Source organism: Panthera uncia, chromosome D4 (assembly GCF_023721935.1).
Source record: "Panthera uncia isolate 11264 chromosome D4, Puncia_PCG_1.0, whole genome shotgun sequence".
In the NCBI taxonomy this organism is placed as follows: domain Eukaryota; kingdom Metazoa; phylum Chordata; class Mammalia; order Carnivora; family Felidae; genus Panthera; species Panthera uncia.
This window is the reverse complement of record NC_064807.1, coordinates 87612262-87633064: the sequence shown is the minus strand read 5'-3', so window position 1 is coordinate 87633064 and position 20803 is coordinate 87612262. Positions and strand designations below refer to the sequence as shown.

General features: G+C 51.0%; 2 protein-coding genes across 11 annotated transcripts in view; one reads left to right on the top strand and one right to left on the bottom strand.

Annotated features, from left to right (window-relative positions):
• CFAP77 (cilia and flagella associated protein 77) overlaps window positions 1-7461 on the bottom strand; it is a 129844-nt gene extending 122383 nt beyond the window's left edge. For 3 of the 7 annotated variants that reach the window (XR_007459487.1, XR_007459489.1, XM_049638271.1), the window contains exon 1: window positions 7173-7460. Coding sequence is in view for 5 of the 7 variants with exons in the window: in XM_049638271.1 (XP_049494228.1) it covers window positions 7173-7364 (192 nt within the window). In the remaining 2 variants the exon portion in view is untranslated. Of the gene's footprint in view, window positions 1-7172 lie in introns of all 7 variants that reach the window. The other 4 variants (XM_049638277.1, XM_049638285.1, XM_049638294.1 and 1 more) reach the window with 2 other exon arrangements.
• A 2457-nt stretch (window positions 7462-9918) lies between these two features.
• The window catches only part of TTF1 (transcription termination factor 1), a 19968-nt gene continuing 9083 nt past the window's right edge, over window positions 9919-20803 (top strand). The window contains exons 1-6 of one of the 4 annotated variants that reach the window (XM_049638204.1): window positions 9919-10007; window positions 12543-13537; window positions 13743-13969; window positions 15812-15997; window positions 17172-17250; window positions 19302-19432. In XM_049638204.1, coding sequence (XP_049494161.1) covers window positions 12561-13537; window positions 13743-13969; window positions 15812-15997; window positions 17172-17250; window positions 19302-19432 — 1600 coding nt within the window. In that variant the 5' untranslated portion in view covers window positions 9919-10007; window positions 12543-12560. Of the gene's footprint in view, window positions 10008-12265; window positions 13538-13689; window positions 13970-15811; window positions 15998-17171; window positions 17251-19301; window positions 19433-20803 lie in introns of those variants that run through there. The other 3 variants (XM_049638203.1, XR_007459472.1, XM_049638206.1) reach the window with 3 other exon arrangements.

Sequence of the window (20803 nt, the reverse complement as noted above, 5' to 3'; positions counted from 1 at the left end):
AAGCCGGACGAGAAGCACGCAACGTTTACAACGTACGTGAAAATCAACCAAACCGCAGTGTGATTATGACTGGTGCATCCGCTGGTTTTTGCCTGACCAGCCAGAAGGTTCTGAAGCGGGAGCAACGGCCCAGCTGATGGGTCTGAGGCTGAGCAGAGCCCGGCTCCCAGGGGCCGTGGCAGGGTGCTTACATACACCGTCCTACACAGATGGATTTGCCCAGCTGGAGAGTCCGGAAGGATCTGTGCTTGGTTATAATCCCTCCCTATCTGTGACACATCGACCTCCGTTCGGGCACAGACACAGAACTGACACCCCCCGAACTCGTCAGTTCAGTAGCTGATGAGTGATTTCTAGGGTTAGCATTTCACAGAGAGCACGTTTCACTGAGTTTCTTCAGTTTTTTAATTATACTTAAGCAGTTGAAGATGTATTTCCTTTTATTTTTTTTAAGTTTATTCGTTTCTTATTTCTGAGAGACGGAGCGCAAGCAGGGGAGGGGCAGAGAGAGAGGGAGACACAGAATCCCAAGCAGGCTCCAGGCTCCGAGCTGTCAGCGCAGAGCCCGAGGCGGGGCTCGAACCCACGAACTGCGACATCATGACCTGAGCCGAAGTCGGACGCTTAACCAACTGAGCCACCCAGGCGCCCCAAAGATGCATTTTTCTTAAGAAGAGTGTGACCCAGCCCTTTTGTGGGGACTCCCATGCTTTGAGAGGCCACTGAACAGCTTGAAAACCACTGCAATAGAAAACAGGGATTTGAAATCGCGTCCGCCAGTTGTAAATCAAGAACGCAGAAGCGGCCTTAATTACACAATGAACAACACTTGAGCCTGGAAGGTTCTGGAAGGTCCCGGAAGCGACTGCTGAACTCAGAGTTCTTCCCGGGGGAGTGGCCTTCCCTCCGTGCTGCAGGGTTCTGAGGGCCACGCAACCAGAAGGTGGCAGAGTCCGAACCTGAGGGAACCCCGATTCCGAGAGTCTATCTGCATTAATGTGTTAGAACCAAAGCACTCCTTTCCCAGAGGGACAGAGGAAGGTGGGCTCCTCCCTCAGGGCAGCTGCCCCAGGCCGTGGTGAAAAGCCTAGGAGGCAGGAACTTGGCTGGCTTTCTGAAAAGCCCACAGGTTTGAGCAGATAGACGGGCTCACTGCCTCAGCTCCTGCCCACCAAACGGTATCAGTGGGCACTGATACCCACTGTGCCGCTGTGGAGTGGCAGTGGGGGAAGTTTTTCCCCCACTGGGGAGGGAGTGGGGGGGGGAGCTTTTAAAAAGAAGAAGAAAGTATAAAGGACCAAGAGAGACAGAAACCCACGGCTTACCCTAGAGAAATGAACCCTACCTACTGGCCAGCCGAGAGGGGCCGTTAGGATGGGCAGTTCATTTCTCAGCCCCCCCACCCCCGCCAATGTTTTATTTTCACCTGTTACATCCTAATCGAATGTAAAAGGATTTGAACGATCAGAGGTACATTCCCTACAAGAGATAAAGCCGAATGTAACATGTTCCGATTTGACTCAAACGTAATAAAAAGACTGACCCACGCTGGGATATTTGTACAACTGTGTTTGTCTGCCTGCCTTCTTTGCGGATGCATGTATGCTCACCAGCATCAATATTTATTAGAGATGTTAAGCCATTAGTGGGCATGGTGTGGTTGCCTAATTTCGTAGAGCATCCAATTTGAACACACTGGCTCTCAACAAATGCTTCCTCGTGACGGTAACGATAACGATGCCAGCAGCGGGGCCTGGTCTCATAAACCAGAACTCCCCTTGGGGTGGAAACCTTTGAACACTTCGGATCTCAAGAAGGTGAAATCATTTGGCCCCAGAGGGCTGAATTTTTCCCAGTCTGCCCCTGATTGGAATGTAACTCCCCCCACTTCCAAGGTCCAGATCCAGGTCTGTTCCTTCACTAAGCCCACCGAGTCCTGCTCAGCGTTTCCTCGCCCTAAATCTGAACCCCCTGGCTGGTGCCTTTCACTTGAAAGTTACAAGGAGGGACTCCATGACTTTCTTTTTTTTTTTTTTTTTAATTTTTTAACGTTTACTTATTTTTGAGACAGAGAGAGACAGAGCATGAACAGCGGAGGGTCAGAGAGAGGGAGACACAGAATCTGAAACAGGCTCCGGGCTCTGAGCTGTCAGCACAGAGCCCGATGTGGGGCTCGAACTCACGGACCGCGAGATCATGACCTGAGCCGAAGTCGGCCACTCGACCGACTGAGCCACCCAGGCGCCCCTCCATGACTTTCTTTATCCGATTAGGCATGTGTGTGCCTGCGTGTGTGTGTGTGTGTGTGCGCGTGTGCAGTAATATGTATACAAGCAATACACACGTATTTACATATATATACATATGCACACATAGGCACATATATTCGATATATATATGCAACATACGTATATATGAACATGTACAATATACACATGTACACTCCACCTCCCCAGCTAAATACTTAACTCTCCTTGTGGTTTGTGGGCAGGGCAAGGGTGGAGTCCTGAACCTGTTTCTATGCCCCCTCAAGACAGTTTAGGATGGTGCTAGTCACTTAGTAGACGTTCAATAAACACTTCTTGGCTAGCCACAAATCCTGAGAAATCAGTAGAGCTCACATGGGAAGGAATCTTGAGGAAAATGCTATTGGAATCAGGCTCGTTGGCGGACCATTGTTGCCTGCCTGCGGTGTGGATGTAACCAATCCGGGTTGCCGTGAATTAACTGATTGTGTAATGTGGCCAAAAGGACTTGGGGCTGGAAGTCCAGAGACACGAATCTCATCCCACCTCTGTGACCAGGTCAGAGGGGACCTTGGATGAGTCTCTTTCTCTCTCTGGGCCTTCACATCCTCAAAAAAAAAAAAAAAAAAAAAAAAAATTGGACTAGACGTCTGTAAGCCTCCCTCCAGCCCCAAACGATGTGATCTTATGACTCTATTTTACAAATGCATGCACTTCTTATTTGTGACATAAACCCCCACAGAAAAACAAAGTCAGTAATAAATTATGAAAAAATCGGGTGCCATGATCAGTTGCACTTTCCAAGGGTGCTCAACTGAATAAATTCCACCCCTGTACGTTGTCTGCCTCTCCAGGGCGACAGAAGATTCAAGGCTGTCAGTGGAGCAAACCCAGCAGTCTCTCCCTATAATTGTATTGACAGGATATCAGCTCAGTTTCGATGGCAGGCAGGGTGCACCCTGACAGGTTCTGTGAAGGAGCCTTGAAGGCTATTGTAGCAGGATTCTATGTTGAGTCACAGAATTCTGGGGGAAATGGGAATCAAGCAGAAAGAAGCTGGGTTCTTTCTCTGTTTAATTTTATTCCTCCCAGAGAGTCACATTTGAAGGAAGACTGGCTAACCGCACATCACTTTGTACAATAGAGTAGAAGCCCTCTCTAATGGAAAATATTTAACTCTTTTCTTGTGGCCACGTAAAACACCCAGTTGATTCAATCGGCCCCACTAATAACCAGTGGGCTTGATTTTAAATGAGGCAAGTAGTTGTTGAGCATTTGTAGATAAAATACCTGCTTGGATGTCTGCGTTTTTTCACTTTTCACTTGGTTACTGCGGCATCTTGCAGACATGTTCTTGAATAACTGATGCGTATACGTCCTGGCAAATTCCATGGGTGTGAAATAGCAGTGTTGGGTTTGTTCAGGCAGTGTGTCTGCATTTTAAATTAAACAAATCCTGATAGTATTCTCTGGAGAAAACAATTTGAGCAACAACCCCCCCCCCCAATATGGTGGAATAAACAACTATTTCTAAGGTGGTATATTTTTCGATATAGATGCAACCTTCAGCTTCTGACTTAGACAAGACCAAAATATACTTCCATTGCACTCATCCTCTTAAAGACAACCTTGGGAGAGGGCACTCCCACCTCTGCCACACACAAGAAGGCGCGCTCTCATGCGGGGGTCCGCAAACGTGCGCCTGTGACTCTGGCATACCGCCAAGAAGAAATCCACAAGCCGAGCCTCAAAACACAGCAACATATGTTAAAAAATAGTTTTTAAAGACTCCATAGTCTGGAATACTCTCATTTTCCTTAGCTTTAAAACCAAGAATCCCAAAGTTTTTTCATAATTTAAATTCCGTTCAGGGGCACCTGGGTGGCTCAGTTGGTTAAGTGTCCGACTTCGGCTCAGGTCATGATCTCACGGTTCGTGGGTTCAAGCCCCGCGTCGGGGTCTGTGCTCACAGCTCAGAGCTTGGAGCCTGCTTCAGATTCATAGTCTCTCAAAAATAAATAAACCTTTAAAATAAATAAATAAATTTTGTTTAAATATAAGAAAGTGGAGTGGTAAAAGAATGCTGGGCTGGGAGCCAGGGAACACAGATTCTAACCCGGGCTCTGCCAGAACCTTGGGCAGAGGGCCCACCACAGATGGCCCCAGTGTACCCATTTGTAAGGAGGGGCCTAGAAAAGGTAATGGTCAAGTTTCCTCATTGCTCTCAAAGGTCTCTGCAACTTTTACTTAGGTCAGGTTTTGGTTGAAAATCTTGGAGAGGGTGGCAAATATCGAAATGTGGACCCAATCTCAACTGCTACAGAAAGTAGCTCATAGCCCATCAAGAACCAGAGGGAGGAAAGTAAGAAGAAAAGGCTAGCTGTCCCTGACCCGAGAAGAGCGGGGCACGATCACCAGTGACGTCCCTGCTGCTCAGGCTGAGTCACCACTGGCCAGGACAGTCCGGCTCTTCCTCTCCTGCCTTGAAGGCAGGACACCCAGCCGTGGGTCAGCAATCTCCTGCACATTTGCCAACCCCGAAGTTCAGGTCCGGGAAGGAATCAGTGACCGGATTCGTTGTGGAAGCTGTTCAGCTAGTGCCATCCAGAGGCCAAAATACTGTCCTTCTTGATATACGGGGTGAGCAAAAGGAAAAGAAGGAGGGGGGATTTTTACTCATCTGCGTATATTATATATATGCTGTGCATATGTATGATATACACATATGCATGTGTGTATATATGCATACATACACACATAAATGTATGTGTACGTGTAATACATGTGTTTAGATACGTATACCTATAGGTATGTGTGTGTATACATGTGTGTGTGTGCATATACAGTGGCCTCTTGGACAAGCCAGAGGGTTAGGGGTGATGACCCCCGAGCAGTCGAAGCTCCACCACAGATTTTGTAAGTAAGCTCTACACCCAAGGTGGGGCTTGAACTCATGACCGTGAGATCAAGAGTGGCACACTCTACCGACTGGGCCAGCCAGGTGGGACCACTGTAACGTCTGACTCCCCCCAAACCTAACGACTAACAGCCTACTGTTGGGCAGAAGCTTTGTAGCCCACAGTCAAGTAACACATATTTTGCATGTTATACGTACTATATACTGTATTCTTTTTTAAAAATTGTTTTAAAATATTTTTATTTCTTTTTGAGACAGAGAGAGACAGAGCATGAGCAGGGGAGGGGCAGAGAGAGAAGGAGACACAGAATCCGAAGCGGGCTCCAGGCTCTGAGCCGTGAGCACAGAGCGGGACGCAGGGCTCGAACCCACAAACCGTGAGATCATGACCTGAGCTGAAGTCAGGCGCTTAACCCACTGAGCCACCCGGCCGCCCCTATGTACTGTATTCTTACAATAAAGTAAACTAGAGAAAGGAAAATGTTATTAAGAGAATCATAAGGAAGAGGAAAAAAAGCATTTACGGTACTGCACTGTGTTGATTTTTTAAAATCTGCATATAACTGGGCCGGCATAAGATCAGATTTGCATTGTTCAAAGGTCAACCGTATATAGCTTGGGGTGGGCATCATACACTCCTAACTCACCGTGGAGAACACTGCTAACTTCATAATGCCCTTTATTTCATATGTAAGGAGAGTGGGGTTGGCCCACTAGTACCTGCCTGGGTGAAAGCAGCGATCTAACACCCAAGCAGCCGATCAGAGGCGGAGGACTTGATTCTCCCCTAGATCCCAGAATGGTGAGCCCCGTGTGTCCACCGAGAGTGGCTCTTCTCACCGAGAGGTAAGTAAAGGACCTTGTTCCACTTTGGTGGGGGTGCTAAGGGTCCATACTAAGTGTGAGGGTGCCGGTGTCATAAGCCCCCCGAGAGGGTGGGGGGTGGCCCACGAGAATAGATTGGAGAACACAAGAGGAGAGGGTCAGTGCTTTCGCAGGAGGCAATGAACTCAGCTAATTCTAGCGCGGCGGTTAAGAAAGCCCAGGTTCCCCGTACCAAAAAGCAGAAAACAACAGAGAAAACCTCTGGGCTCTAATGAGCTCCTGGCGTTCAGATACAACGTTACTGAATCCATGGTTACCACCTGCGCCTTCCACTTCCGGCACCCGGGAACTAGGCGCATTTTTGAAAGCACACTGCCCTCCAGTGGCGCGAGATAGACTTGCTCCCTGACCGGCTCCCCGCGCCCCCCCTCCCCCCGGTGCCAAACCTCAACTCGACTTTTCCTGTGGCCCCGGCAAGGCCTGGAGATGCCCCTCCAGCGTTGGGTGATCACCAGTCCCCAAACCTCTGAAGTGAGGGGGTGTGCAAATAAAAGGGGAGGCGACCTGGTTAGAAACCGCAGCTCCCTCCCTCGTTCCGGCCTGCGAGTCCCCCCAGGGCAGATTTTCGCGCTCTTTTCTCCTACGGTTGTAGTTCTGGGTAAGAAGAGTATGATTGGGTGAAAATTAACTTGTGAAGTGATGCTTCCAGGGGAGACACAGAACGCTCGCCGCACTGTGGCAGCCCAGGCGTGCAGGGGAAAGGGGGAGGCGGCAGCCCGGCAGGTGGCGAGTAAGGACACAGTCTGGGTGCGCGTTCCCTGTGTGTCACCCTGTGGGTTCACCGGCAGGCTCCCGGGTAAACAGCAGCAGCCAACACCGCGGGCTCACTGGGTGTCAGGCGCTGGGCAGGGACAACCCCGTGGGACTTTCTCAACCACTCCCTTTAATGAGCGCCATTATCATCCCATTCGAGGATGAGGAAACTGAGGCGCAGAGAGGCGACGCGACCTGCCCGGGACCGCACAGGGGTCCAGGTGTGTCTGGACCAGAGCGGGAGCTTCCCACCCGGCGCTCGGACCCCGGCCGCGGGGGGCCAGGGCTCGGCGGGGGAAATCCCGGCAGCGTGGGTGCCCAGCGAGGGGACGAGCGCGGAGGGGTGGCGGCGGGGGTGGGGGGCGGCTCACCTTGACGATGAGCGGGTTCTGAAACATGGAATCCCGCACGACCCCCAGCCTCTCGTTCTCCATGCCCGGCCGGATGTCGGCCACGGTCAGGGGCCGCCGCGGGGGCGGGCAGATCTGGCTGACCCTGCGGCGCACCGGCTGCTTCTTCTTCCATCGCCTGGGGTCCTGGCGGGAGCTCTGGGCCTCTGCCATCCTGAGGTCGCGGGGTGCCGACCCACTGGCTGGGTCCGGCGCGCTGCCCTGTGGGCGGGCGGGCTCGGAGGTCCGACGCGCGGGACGCGGGTCCCGGACCGCACCATCCGGCCCCGGGGTGGTTCCCGGACGCCCGGCCCTCTCCGGAGGGGGGGGCGCCCACCTCGCGCCGACCGACTCTCGCAGGGAGCCCTAAAGCCCTCCATAAGCCCCTGTGGGTCCTCAGAGCGACCTCCGGGCACCGCACTGCGGATTGGGAAAGGAGAGAAGATCAAGACCACCCCTTGAGGAAGAATGGGACGGTCTGTCTCCATGGCGACGGGACGCCAACAGCTGCGGAGCTGCCTGGCTTGGTTTTCTTTCAGGAAACTATTGGTGGCCACCAAAGTGCACCTGCTTACAGTTTTCTTAGATAGGAGAAAACCCCAGGAATCGCCACTAGGTTGTGTTCAAAGCGACGGGGCTCTAGAAGTCCATTTATACTTGACTTCCAAAACGAAGATACCTGCCTCCACCCTCCCCACTCCATTCATATCTGGTCCCATTCTCCTCCCCTTTCCGCGCGCGCGCGCACACACACACACACACACACACACACACACACAGGCACAGAGCGCTAAATTTTTCATGATGAAATAGAGATCTGCATTCCAGGCTTGATGTTACTGCTAATCCAATTGGGTGATATCGAATTAGTCACCCTCTTGGGTCCTCGGTTTTTTCCCCTGGGAAATGGGTGGGAGAGGAAAGTCGAGCGTTGAATGAGCTCAGTGGTATCCAACCTTGTGCAACAGAATGGAGGGAGGCTGAGAAATTCAGATTCACTGAAACAGAGTACCTGGAAATGGGATCTGGGAATGGACTGTTTTTAAATTTTGAAAAAAGAGTTTCTCAGTTTCAACTGAAAAGTTGAAGAGAGAGTACAGTGAAAACCCATATCGATTTCACCTAGGTTCACCATCCACAGACACACACTGCTGCATCATTTTGAAAATATCCGTTGTCTGTATCCTATGTGACCCTAAATACTTCAACACGTATCTGCTGCCGAAGAATTCTCATACATTACTACAATGTCATTATCACGTCCATGGATCTTAACATGATACAACAGTGGCACCTGAAGCCCTTGAGGTCTGTATGCCAAGTTGAGAATCTGCACTTTTTAAAAGCCTCCCAGGAGATTGGCACAGTGCTTTTGGAACCACTGGGCCGGATGATCTCTAGTCTGCCTTCTAGTTCCAGCTTTTTATGGGTTCATTCACCCCCATCATCTTCATTGAATGTTGCAAATACCAACAAGACTCTGGGTAAGAATGTTCACCAGGAGGAATTTGCACCAACAGCAGACTTGCTCTTCAAGGCCTTACACACCAACAGTGGGTAACACCAACACTCCGTTTCCAGAGCAGACCAGGCAGATTTCCAGCTGCTCACCCAAGGCCTGGGGCAGCCAGTGGGTGGTGGTAGCGTGTGTGTGGGGTGTGATGTGATGTGTACTCATGATTTCTCCAGCCTGCTTCGCTTCCAGACTTTCACGGAAATACAGGTTGTGCGCTTTCAATCAAAACTGCTGGGCAGCTCAAGCCCCAGGAAGTCACGTGGTAGGTGCACGGAGGGGCAGGATAGCGGAGTAGTGGAGAGAACACAGGTTTGAATCCTGCTTGGGCCACATAAGTCCCTTTGGACAAGTTACACTAAGCCCTAATTTTCTCATCCAGAGGGGGAGGCTGATAACACCCAATAAAGATAATCCTACAATCCCCACACAGTGTTGTTAACGGATTCAGTGAAAAACTAGTTGCCAATATGGTTATGTTTACTGTTCAATAAGTCTATAAAAGTTTAGTGCTATATATACTGGCCCGGACTCAGAAGCTTTACTTTGAATCATAGGCCAAGTTTCTTCAGGACGCAGTTGAAACGGGAGGATTGGACTACATCTGCAAGGCTGCTTCTAGCTTCATCTGAACTTAACCCAGCAGCCTCTGCCCACCTCTGACCTGGACTTCCACCACTCTCCCCTGTATTCACTCCGCTCCAGCCGCCCTGGCCGTCTTCCAGGTCCTCCAGCGATCAGGTGCAGGGTCTTTGCCCTTGCTTCCAGCCTGGGACCATCTTCCATCTAGAGTTGTGCTCGCCTTTTTAGTCTACAGCTCAACTCAAATGTTCCTCCGCAAAGAGCTTTCCTTCCCTTCCCTCTAAAGTAGCACTCACTGCCCCCGTCACTCTCCAGCACAGTACCCTGTTTTCTCTCCTGCAGAATAATCTGAAACTATCTTGGCTGATCTGTTTCTCATGTCTTCCCCAGACTTGGGGTCTCACCACCTTGTCCACTCCGGGACTAGAACCGAGCTCGGCGCAAACTTGACTAAGTGGAACGCACGCGCGAGCTGGGAAGCCAGTCCGGGCCTTCTGTCCCCTCCCTGGGGTTTCAGGTCGCGCTTTACCCCACCCCCACTCTACCCCCTCCGACCCGAGGAACGAAACCCGCGGTCAACTACGCCTGCGTCAAGTCCCTGCGGCGGGCGTGTTGCCACGGCAGCGTGACGCCGAGGCGGGGCCGGAAGCGACGCACGACCACTTCCGCTTCCGCAAGAACGGCGCTTCCGGATCGGGAGAAAGGTGGCGGCGCCGTGGGAGGTAGGTTGAGGGCGCTTCTTGGTCGTTCCGGGTTCTTTCGATGCGCCTGTCGAGGTCGAGCGGCGGGTGGTGGTGCCTTCGCCTCGCTGAGGCCGCTTTTGGCTGAGGTCTCCGGGGGCGGTTTGCGCTGCGGCCGCCCCAGGCCGGCCCCCGGGAGCGGAGGCCCGGGTCCCGGGCGGGAGAGGATCGGGAGTCGGACACGGGGCCGGGGCCTCCCTCCTCAGCCCCGGAGAGCCCGCCGCAGAGCAGGGAGAGCAGGGGGTCTGTCGCACCCCGCAAGAACGAGAGAGCCCGAGACCAGGCTTGGGCACGTCCCGGCGGGGCAGGAAGCGGTGTGTTCCGAATCGGTGGGCGTAGTTGCTTGCCCGGTTGCTTGTCGGGCACGGTGGAACCTTTGGGAGCCCGACGGACGAGACCCCAGCCCTTGGGAGGCCGAGCGTGTCGCCGCGGCGCGAAGTACAGGAGGGCAACTGCAAAGCGGGAGACGGGACCCAGTCTAGCTGTTAGAGAGGCCTTCTTGAGGAGGTGAGTTTCGGACGTGGCCCAGTTAACGCGGAGAAAGGTCCCTCGGAAGAAGGAGCATCACCGGCAGAAGTTGCTTTTGGAAAGTCCTGGAGAATGAAAAAGAACGTGTGTATTCCGGGAACCGAAAGGAGCAGGCTGTCTGAAACCCAGGGAGAAATGATAGGTGGAGAGTTAGACATGGACCAGACTAGATCATGAAGGGCCTGGTAGGTGTGTAAGGATTTGGGACTTGGTCTTAAGAATAACAGGGCAACCAAAAAAGTCTTGGTGGGGAGTAAGTATGCAGTTAGTATGTTGTGCTGAGTTCCAGAGACCAGAGGGAGAAGCTTAGGAGGTGTTTCAAAGAAAGAAAGTGAAGGAGGTTGGGAGAGAGGAAGGAAAAAGAATATTTAAAGGAATCATCTGCTCACCTGTTCACCGTTCTCGCGAAGGCCTGAAAGATGGGCCAGGAAAGCGTGTATTGAATGTAGTGGGTTGGAGGTCCTCGGCGCTCTTCCTGGAGCAGTCTCAGGGCAGGAGTTGGGGGGGGGGGGGGGGAACAGCTAGAAGGAGTGGTTTTGGACGTGGATACAAGGTGAGGAAATGGAGAGAGCATTTTCTGTCTGAAGTTGTGCTGTGAAGAGGAGAGAGGAGAACAGCTGGGTAGGGCTTCAAGGTCAGAAGATGGTTGGTTTTCGTGGGTTTGTTTTGTTTTGTTGTAAGTTAGGAGAGGCTAAAGATTGTTGGAGTGTTGCCAGAAGGGACCCACTGCAGAGGGAGAGGCTGAAGATACAGGAGAGGGGTAGGGTCCCTAACTTCTCATGGGCGGTGAGGACAGTTTGAGAATTGTGTGGCCGGAAGAAGAGTATGAAAGAACACATCGGTTTCTACCCATAAGCCAGATTCCCCAGCCCCAGGACCTCCCCTTCAACAGAGGCACTTAAGAGCTTTCATTAAGACCGTTCTCCCTGATGTCACCCAAAGATGCGTGGAAACTTTTTTTTTTTTTTTTTTTACGTTTTTAGCAGAGGAGACTAACATTAAATGATTAGTGAAATAATCGTTTAGTCTTTAAACTACATTTGGGCTAAGTGCTACCAAGGAGACGTATGGTTTGCTATGAAAGTATATTTGGAATGGACCAAGCCCACGGGGGTCAGGGAGCACTGTCTTTTTCTCCTCTTCCTCCTCCTTTGTAAGTACTTACACATGTACATCCTTCAGTTGCTTGTTTTTGAACACAAATGAAAGCAATCTGTACCTTTGTTCTCCTTCTTGCTTTTTAAGTGAAAAAGCAAGCAGCATTCAAATAAGTAAATAAAAATACAACAAACACCCCCGTCGTCATTACCCCCATTAAGAAATAAAAGATGACAGATACAAGAGAAACTGGCTCGGTTCTTGTCCCTGATCTCTGAATTTGCCGATTAGAATTTGCCAGTTACTACTACGTATCCATGCAGAAAAGACACATACAATTGATTTGTGGGTTTTAAACTTAAGAGGCAAAGTATCATCACGTATGTCTCTTCTTAACCAAGGAAAGCTTTTTTGAAGAAGTGATATTCAAACCAAGCTCTGAAGGATGAAAGGAGGCAGGAGGCAGGGAGGGTAGGAAGGCAGCAGAGGGCATTCCAGAAAGAGGATATGGTATGTTATAAGACCGTGAGCTAAGGAAAGGATTATGGCATGTTCGGGGAACCCAAAAAAGACATGTGTGGCTGGAGCATGGAGTTAGAAGAGAGAGGTAAAAGATGGGGGCGGGGGGGGGGGGGGGGGGAGGGGACAAGGGCCTGATCATGCTGGGCACTTTGTTCTCTGTTAACTGTTCTTTACCGTATCCTAAGGGCATTGGGACCAGACCGTAAATTACAGTGAGGCCCCTGTGCATTTAGAATAATTTAAAATTGACAGCCATGATTCCAGTCTTGTCATTTGTCATATAATTTCATTTTTCTGTGATTTTTTTTTTTTTTTCCTCCTGAGGCCAATGTTTAAAATGCTTTGCAAAAATAAACCATTGTTGTCAAGTTTCCCTACAGGAACAGAATGGAAGGAGGACCGAGCAGATTGGAAATTCACACCCCAGTATTTGACAAGAAAAAGAAAAAATACTCTGTATATAAGGAAGGACACCTAAGGAGTTCCCATGAAAGTTTCAGAGACGCTCCTCTGACAAGCGAACAGCGTCACATAACCAAGAGTAAAAAAAAGAGAAAGGATTTCCAGCATTTTCATTCTTCCCCTTTGCAAAAATCAGAAATTTGCGAGGAGACTGAAAAGACCACTTCTATACCCAAAAAGAATAAAAAGAGAAGACAGAAGGCTTTGGGGGTAGATGAGGAAACAGGCGTGGTGTACGTCCTGGTGGATAAAGAAAATATCAAGGACACGCCGAAGAATTTTAGGAGCGACGTCGATGTCGTGTACGTGGACTCGAGCAAGGAACAAAAGCCAACACGAGAGCCTGACGCAGACGAACCGCAGTCCGTTCCGAAGTCACGTGAAAATGAGTCCGAAGAACCGCATCATAAAGTCAGGGAGAAAAAGAGTAAAAAACGTCGGAAGAAAGCGGCATCGGGCGATGCTGTGCAGGACAGCCCACGTGCGAGCCTGCCCCTGCCCGAGGTGGAACCACACCAGCCAGAAGCCCCCCTTTCCGTGGGCCCAGAGGGCGAAATTGCCCAGCTGCCAATACCCGCAGGTGAGAAAAAGTCTAAGAAAAAAAAGAGAAAAATTTCACACAACCGCGAATTTGAGGCAGTGCCCGGGCCTGAGGGTCTGGAGAACGCGCACTCCGAAGGATGTCGAGGGGTCAGCGGTGTAAAGAAAAAGGCTAAGAGACGGAAGCGAGGCTCTTCTGCCGAAAGCCCCGTAGCGCCTGGTGGGGAGTTTTCAGCGCTCGCTGCCCGCTTGGAGGACGCGCACTTTGATTCACTGGAGGGAAATGGCACCTTGATTGAAGAAAGGGAGGAGCCCAGGCCACAGGAGGAGAAAACCCGGGCCTGCACGGAAGAGGTGCAGAGGTAACGGGGGAATGTTGTGTCTTTCGATGTGTGTCTTCTGTGTGACTTCTGCCTGTGACCTCTTTATCTAGCATGTTCGTGGCAGGCTCCGACATCCCTCCTTGCTTTCACACTGTCCTGGTCTGAAGTGAGGGTCACTTTAAGCACTTGAAAGCCACCGGGGCAAGCGACGCGTTCACGTGAGTCCGTCCGATCTTGTCCGTAGGTTGGAACCTACAAACGAAGAAGAAGGCCGTCTGGAAGTGGCCACAGGTTCCGAAACGAGATACTTATCCGAAGAGTCGAGAGATTTGGGCGACTCGGATGTGGATTTGGACTCGGCCGTGAAGCAGCTCCAGGAGTTCATCCCCGACATCAAGGAAAGGGCCGCCACCACCATCAAGAGGATGTACCGGGATGACTTAGGGCGGTTTAAGGAATTCAAGGCACAGGGTGAGCTGGGGGGACTCGAATAGCTGCCGGGCTTTCCTGTCTGCGTGAGGAGCCCCTGACGCCGTTTGGTGAATGATGCAAGTTGTCTAGGTTCACCAGCAGCACCTTCTGGCCGCTTCCTGCCTCACCTCCTGCCGGAATTGTTGTCCGAGCCACGAGCTCAGCCAAACGGAGGGGTCTGGGTCTCCTCCGCCCAACTTCTGGTAGGGGAGACCCGTCTCCTTCCTGATCTCACTCACCGTGTTGCAAGAACCTCCCAGAAAAGTTACGGACTCGAGGAGCAGACCGCAAAGCTGAGGCTGTGTGGTCCGAACGAGCGGTGTTCACTGGGCTGTGACGGACCCAGTACACTGGTCCCCGGGAACAGTAAAAGCAGAGCCTTAGCCCCGTTAATCATGTTGAAGAGGTTCATTTTAAAAAAACAGACCAGGGGCGCCTGGGTGGCGCAGTTGGTTAAGCATCCGACTTCAGCCAGGTCACAATCTCGTGGTCTGTGAGTTCGAGCCCCGCGTCAGGCTCTGGGCTGATGGCTCGGAGCCTGGAGCCTGTTTCCGATTCTGTGTCTCCCTCTCTCTCTGCCCCTCCCCCGTTCATGCTCTGTCTCTCTCTGTCCCAAAAATAAATAAAAAAAAAAAACGTTGAAAAAAATAAAAAAACAGACCAAGGAAGGAAAATGTGTTTAGAGCAGCATCTGTGGAATGCTCCCATTCTTTTTGTATGTCTTATGTCAAAATTTTTAGGCGTATGTATTTTTTAAAAGATATTCTTGAAATAAGTCTAAGAAGGGAAAAACCATGCCATACATAAGACCCATCAGTACATAATGGAACTTGGTTGCTTTGAGTTACAAAGAAGAGTAGAATGTGCAGTTAAATGACCTTATTACTCCCCCCACCCCCCATATATTTGCATAGAGAATATATGTGAATATTTGTATCGGCCAATTTCACCGTACTTGCCTTTGGCCGGGGTGTGTGTGTGGCAGAAGAGATTAAGAGGGGACTTCTTAAAAATTTTTGTTTTGTTTTTTTTTTAAACGTCAACATTTTTTTAACATTTATTCATTTTTGAGAGGCACAGAGAGAGTGGGAGTGGGGAAGGGGCAGAGAGGAAGGAGACACAGAATCGGAAGCAGGCTCCAGGCTCTGAGCCATCAGCACAGAGCCTGATGCGGGACTCAAACCCACGAACTGTGAGATCATGACCTGAGCCGAAGTTGTATGCTTCACCAACTGAGCCACCCAGGCGTCCCTTAAAAAAATTGTTTTTAACTTTTATTCATTTTTGAGAGGTAGAGAGAGACAAAGCGTGAGTCAGGGAGGGGCAGGAAGAGAGAGAGCGAGACACAGAATCTGCAGCAGGCTCCAGGCTCTGTCCTGACAGGCTGACACCAGCGTGTTGGGCTTAAATCCACCAATCACGAGATCGTGACTTGAGCCATGACCTGAGCCGGAAGTCTGACGCTTAATGACTGAGCCTCCCAGGCGCCCCGAGGGGGGACTTCTTTGAAATGTTTATTTCCATACTGCTTGAACTTTTAATGAAAATGTATTCTTTCTTAATAAAAAAAATGACTATTTTCCAAAGAGATTGATGAATTGGGGAAGGTCACTCTAGAAGGGGATGACGGGGCAGACTTTGGGAGAAGAATGACTAAAATGGAAGGGAAGCTGGGGGTCACAGTGGGGGAGGGGGGAGCTAATGTCAAGGGCACACCTAGGGCTGCTTCTCAGCAGGGGGTAGCTGACTGGGCGCTGTTGTAACTGCCGAAGACTGAGTGGTGGGTTTGCTCTTTTCTTTGTTACTGACAATGCCTACTTTTTCTCCCCACCCCAATCCTAGGTGTCGCTATTAGATTTGGCAAGTTTTCTGTAAAGGAAAATAAGCAGTTAGAGAAAAACGTGCAAGAATTTCTGTCCCTGACCGGGATTGACAATGCGGACAAGCTGCTGTATACAGACAGATACCCAGAGGAGAAATCTGTGATCACTGACTTGAAAAGAAAATACTCCTTTAGACTGCACATCGGTAAGCGTACAGCTGTTTTCTTTTTGACTGTCGCCAGCCTTCCAGCCTTAGCCGGGTGAGGCACGGTAGGTGTTCGCACAGCGCCCGGCCGATCGGTATTTCCGTATTCGCATCGCCAGCCTGTACTCTTGGGGGTTTGGAATGCGTTCATGTCTCCCAAGCGTAGTGCTTTTCCGGATCTTGTAGAAAGTAACACAATCAACTTGGAGCTTTCCTGCTGGGCAAGAAGTGTGGTTCTGGTTTCTGCTCCCCTGCTCTAATACATGCTGTCTTTCGTATGCTGCACACAGCACACCCGGATCTCCTGAGTTTCCTGAGTACAGCCTTACGTGTGCTTTGTCGCTGGAACCCTCTTCCAGCGGGTGTACTTGGAAACTGAGACCAAGCCATGAAGCAGCATGGGATTGGACAGAAAGGAGATCTATGAATTCATTAATAAATGTATTTATTTCTTAGTATTAATGCCTATTTATTTTTGAGAGAGACAGAGCATGAGCCGGGGAGGGGCAGAGAGAGAGAGGGAGGCACAGAATCGGAAGCAGGCTCCAGGCTCCGACCTGTCAGCATGGAGCCCGACCTGGGGCTCAAACTCACGGACCGTGAGACCGTGACCTGAGCCAAGGTCGGGTGCTCAACCGACTGAGCCACTCAGGCGCTCCCCCTCCCCCGCAAAATCCATGAATTGAAAGAGGATGATTTCTTAGGTGTTCTCCGGAATGTGCAGGGGCAACCAGAGTAGGGAGCCCCTGTCGGGGGCGCTGTTTGGTCCTTAGAGTGAGGAGATGAGTAAAGCCTGCTCGTTCAAGAAGCCCTCTTGTTCATCAACTGTTGGCACACATCCTCCACGTTAGCATTCTTTCCCCTTAACTCAAATTTTGTTAACGTTACTTTGGTTTATAAAGAACTTTTCCCCCGAACGTGGTAGGTAGACTGGAAGCTGGAGCCTCGACATCCTAAGCCCGTCGTTTGCAGAGCTCTGCAAGGAGACTGGTGACCGCGGGTGTCTGCTCCTCGAGCCAGCTCTCTGCAGGATGTGTGAAATCCCGGCCTCGATGTGGGGTCCGGGGTCATGGGGGGGAGAGGGGCCTGTGCCGGCTTCCTTTTACAACTGTGACTCCGTTTCAGGCCAGGCCCTGTGTGCCCCACTGACCACTTGCCTTTCTTCCGACTTTAGGGAAGGGCATTGCCCGGCCCTGGAAACTCGTTTACTATCGAGCAAAGAAGATGTTTGATGTCAACAATTACAAGGGCAGGTAAGAAGCCTTAGCAGCTTGAGACACAGCATTTCTCTGGTGCTTGCTGATCGTATAAATCAGAACGTCCACAACAGATTAGAGGTGGTAAAAAAAAAAAAAAAAAAAAAAAACGAAATCATGAGGACCTTTGTGTGTGAAACGGGCCTGCATATCTGCGGTCAGGTGAATGTCTTCAAAGCCCATTTCAGTTTCTACCTCTTTAGTCAAAGTTTGTGATCTTCCCCTTTCTATTTATTTTTTATGTATATTTTGAGAGAGAGAGAGACAGAGCATGAGTGGGGGAGGGGCAGAGAGAGAGAGGGAGACACAGAATCGGAAGCAGGCTCCAGGCTCTGAGCTGTCAGCGCAGAGCCCGACGCGGGGCTCGAACCCACGAACCGCGAGATCATGACCTGAGCCGAAGCCGGACGCTTAACTGACTGAGCCACCCAGGCGCGCCAGTCTTCCCCTTTCTAGATCCCTGGCTTTTCCTTTGTACTTCCTCTAGCACTCGGTGTGCCGTGCCCCCCTTAATGTTACTCACGAGGTTTTCTTTGCTCTCTGCTCATGTGTAAGCTCCCCGTGTACCCAAATGTTCCTTCTCGATGCGACGTTCCCTCCGGCGCTCAGCCCGCTTTTGGGGGTTTCCAGTGAGTGTGTGAAGGCAGGGTGAACGCCAGCCAGAGGTCCAGTGCGAGCAGTTCGGCAGCGACACTGCTTGGTGGTCACGGTCTCCTCCCTCCCTCCCCAAGTAAATGCAACACCCAACTACGTTTTGTTCCCAACGTTCCCGATAAAACCAATGTGGATCGGGTGTCGGCTGTGGGTAAGCGCTCTGCTCCAGGACAGAGGGAAAGGCAGGAAAGCGTCGGGCCCCTCGCTCTGCGGGCCCAGACAACCTCGTGGACTTGACCTCACTCTGGGAGGCACGTTTAGTAAACGCGGCGGGGTCGTTTGGGTTCCAGGTGGCTGCACGATTTGAAAGCGAGACCTACGTATTATGCGACCCCCAAACACCGATACGCCCTTGGTTTCTTTTTTTTAAATTCTGACCAAAAGAAGTAAACCGGAAGCAGAGGAAAAGGTTGCTCACAGACTAAAGCCCACGCTCCCCTTTTCCCCAAGCCCCGGGGCTGGACGTCTGTGGACGGAACTCGAAGGAAATTCACTAAAGAGGACCTTTTCAGCGGGACGTGAAAGAAAGCTTTGGGTAAATGAACGGTGGCAGCTGAGGTGACAGTTTTCTATCTGTGACATAAGCGTGGGAATGAAAGTTTTAGCAGAATACAAAGTCTGTATTCTAATTCTAATTCTAATAAGAAAGTTCATTCATTCGTTTGCACCACGTGGTTTGTGTGTGGTAACAATTTGCCCTTAGAATGCTGGGTTTTTTTTCTTAAAGTTTATTTATTTATTTTGAGAAAGAGAGGGCGCGCGTGTGCACGTGAATGGGGGAGAGGCAGAGACAGAATCCCAAAAATACAGTTTGGGGGGGCGCCTGGGTGGCTCAGTCTGCTAAGTGTTGGACTTCAGCTCAGTTCGTGATCTCAAGGTTAGTGAGTCCGAGCCCCGCGTTGGACTCTTTGCTTTCAGCACAGAGCCTGCTTCGAATCTTCGGTCTCCCTTTCTCCCCCCTCCCCCGTTCACAGGTATACTTGAGCACTCCCTCCCGCCCTCTCTCCCTCTCTCTCCCTCAATTTCTCTCTCCCTCCCTCCCTCCATCTCTCTCTCTCTCTCTCTCTCTTTCTCTGTCTCTCAAAAAGAAATAGTAAAAAAAGAAAGGGGCACCTGAGTTGCTCAGTCGGTTAAGGGTTGGACTTTGGCTCAGGTCATGATCTCGCGGTTCGTGGGTTCAAGCTCCGCATCAGGCTCTGTGCTAACAGCTCGAGCCTGGAACCTGCTTTGGATTCTATGTCTTCCTCTCTGCCCTTGCCCCGCTGACACTCGCTCCGTCTCTCTCTCTCTCTTTCTTTCTCTCTCTCTCAAAAATAAATATTAAAAATTAAAAGCAACACAGTTCTTAATCTCACACTTGATCAGAACTGTAGCACGTTTTCCCTTCCTCCCAGGTATAGCAAAGGAGACACGGAGAAGTTAAAGATCTACCACTCCCTGCATGGAAACGACTGGAAGAAGATTGGCGAGATGGTGGCTCGAAGTAGCCTCTCTGTTGCCCTGAAGTTCTCCCAGATCAGCAGCCGTAAGTGAACCGTCCGCGCTGCTCCACCCCGCGAGCAGATGAGCCCCCGCGGCCCCAGCACGGGCATCCTGGCAGGCCTGTCTTGTGGGGGGGCCGTGACGGTTGACTGCTGAAGCCGTTCTCCCAGCTGTCTCATTTCATTTCTCACCCGCGATTGTGAAACCATGCAGCCTTTATTCACACGACCAATTTTTTGTAATTTTTCAAATGTTTTTTATTCTTGAGAGAGAAAGAGCAAGACACAGAATCCAAAGCAGGCTCCGGGCTCTGAGCGGTCAGCACAGAGCCCGACGCGGGGCTCGAACCCACGAGCCACGAGATCATGACCTGAGCCTAAGTCGGACGCTCAACCGACTGAGCCGCCCAGGCGCCCCTCACGTGACCAGTTTCTGCCACGCCTGGGTTCAGTAGCTTTCAGCTCTACCCGCCGGCCTGACTGAGACCCTGGGAGGCTGGCAGGTAGGAGAGCCAGGGCGGAGGAGGTCCCCTCCCGCAGAGGACAGGGGAGACTGCCGGGAGGGCAGTGATGCGATTCAGTCGGCCTGTTAGGGACTTTTCCCAAACCTCCTGTCTCTTTTTCTCCTCTGTCAGAAAAACTTTGTTGGTTATAGTCTTTACGTTACAAAATCCCCAGTTGCTTTAAGGAGACAGCCCTCGGATGCCATTACGGTGAGCACGGGGGCTGGCATCTGTGGCCCCCGGGTGACTGGGAGCCATGTCTTTCGTGCCACCACGTCCAGCCGTGGCGCCATGCAGAGACTCAGTGTGGCCAATGCTTCTGGATTTGGTGCGAGTGTGTGAAATCTAGATACCTTTTTTTTTCCCCCTGAACTGTTTTGATTTTTAAATATCCAAATTGTTGAGAAAAAGTAACGTCACTCTGTGGGCCAAACCAAAGATATTTGTAGGCTGGTGGTTTGAGGCCTCTTCCTTAGCCTGACTGTGACCATCTAGGCCAGGAAGATGGACCATGGACGGTTTGATGCCTTCCGCAGATGAAGGCTTCAGGTTCAGACGCCTTTATCATTGTGATCACTGGAGCTCAGTTTCACGCATTCACTTACTTGGTTCCCATTAAATGTTTGGAGAACCTCACAGAGTCACACGGGAGAGGTTACTCAGAAACAAGAAAAACAACTTTTTTGAAGTTAAAAAAACACACATTGCTTTAAGAAAAGACAGTTCTGTTCTGATACTGGTTCTTAAACAGAATCGTTGGGAGGCGCCAGGGTGGCTCAGTCAACTGAGCATCAACCTGATACCGGATCAGGTCATGATCCCAAGGTTGCGGGATCGAGCCCCGCTTGGGATTCTCATTCTCTTTCTCCCTCTCCCTCTCCCTCTCCCTCTCTCTCTCCCTCTCCCCCTCCC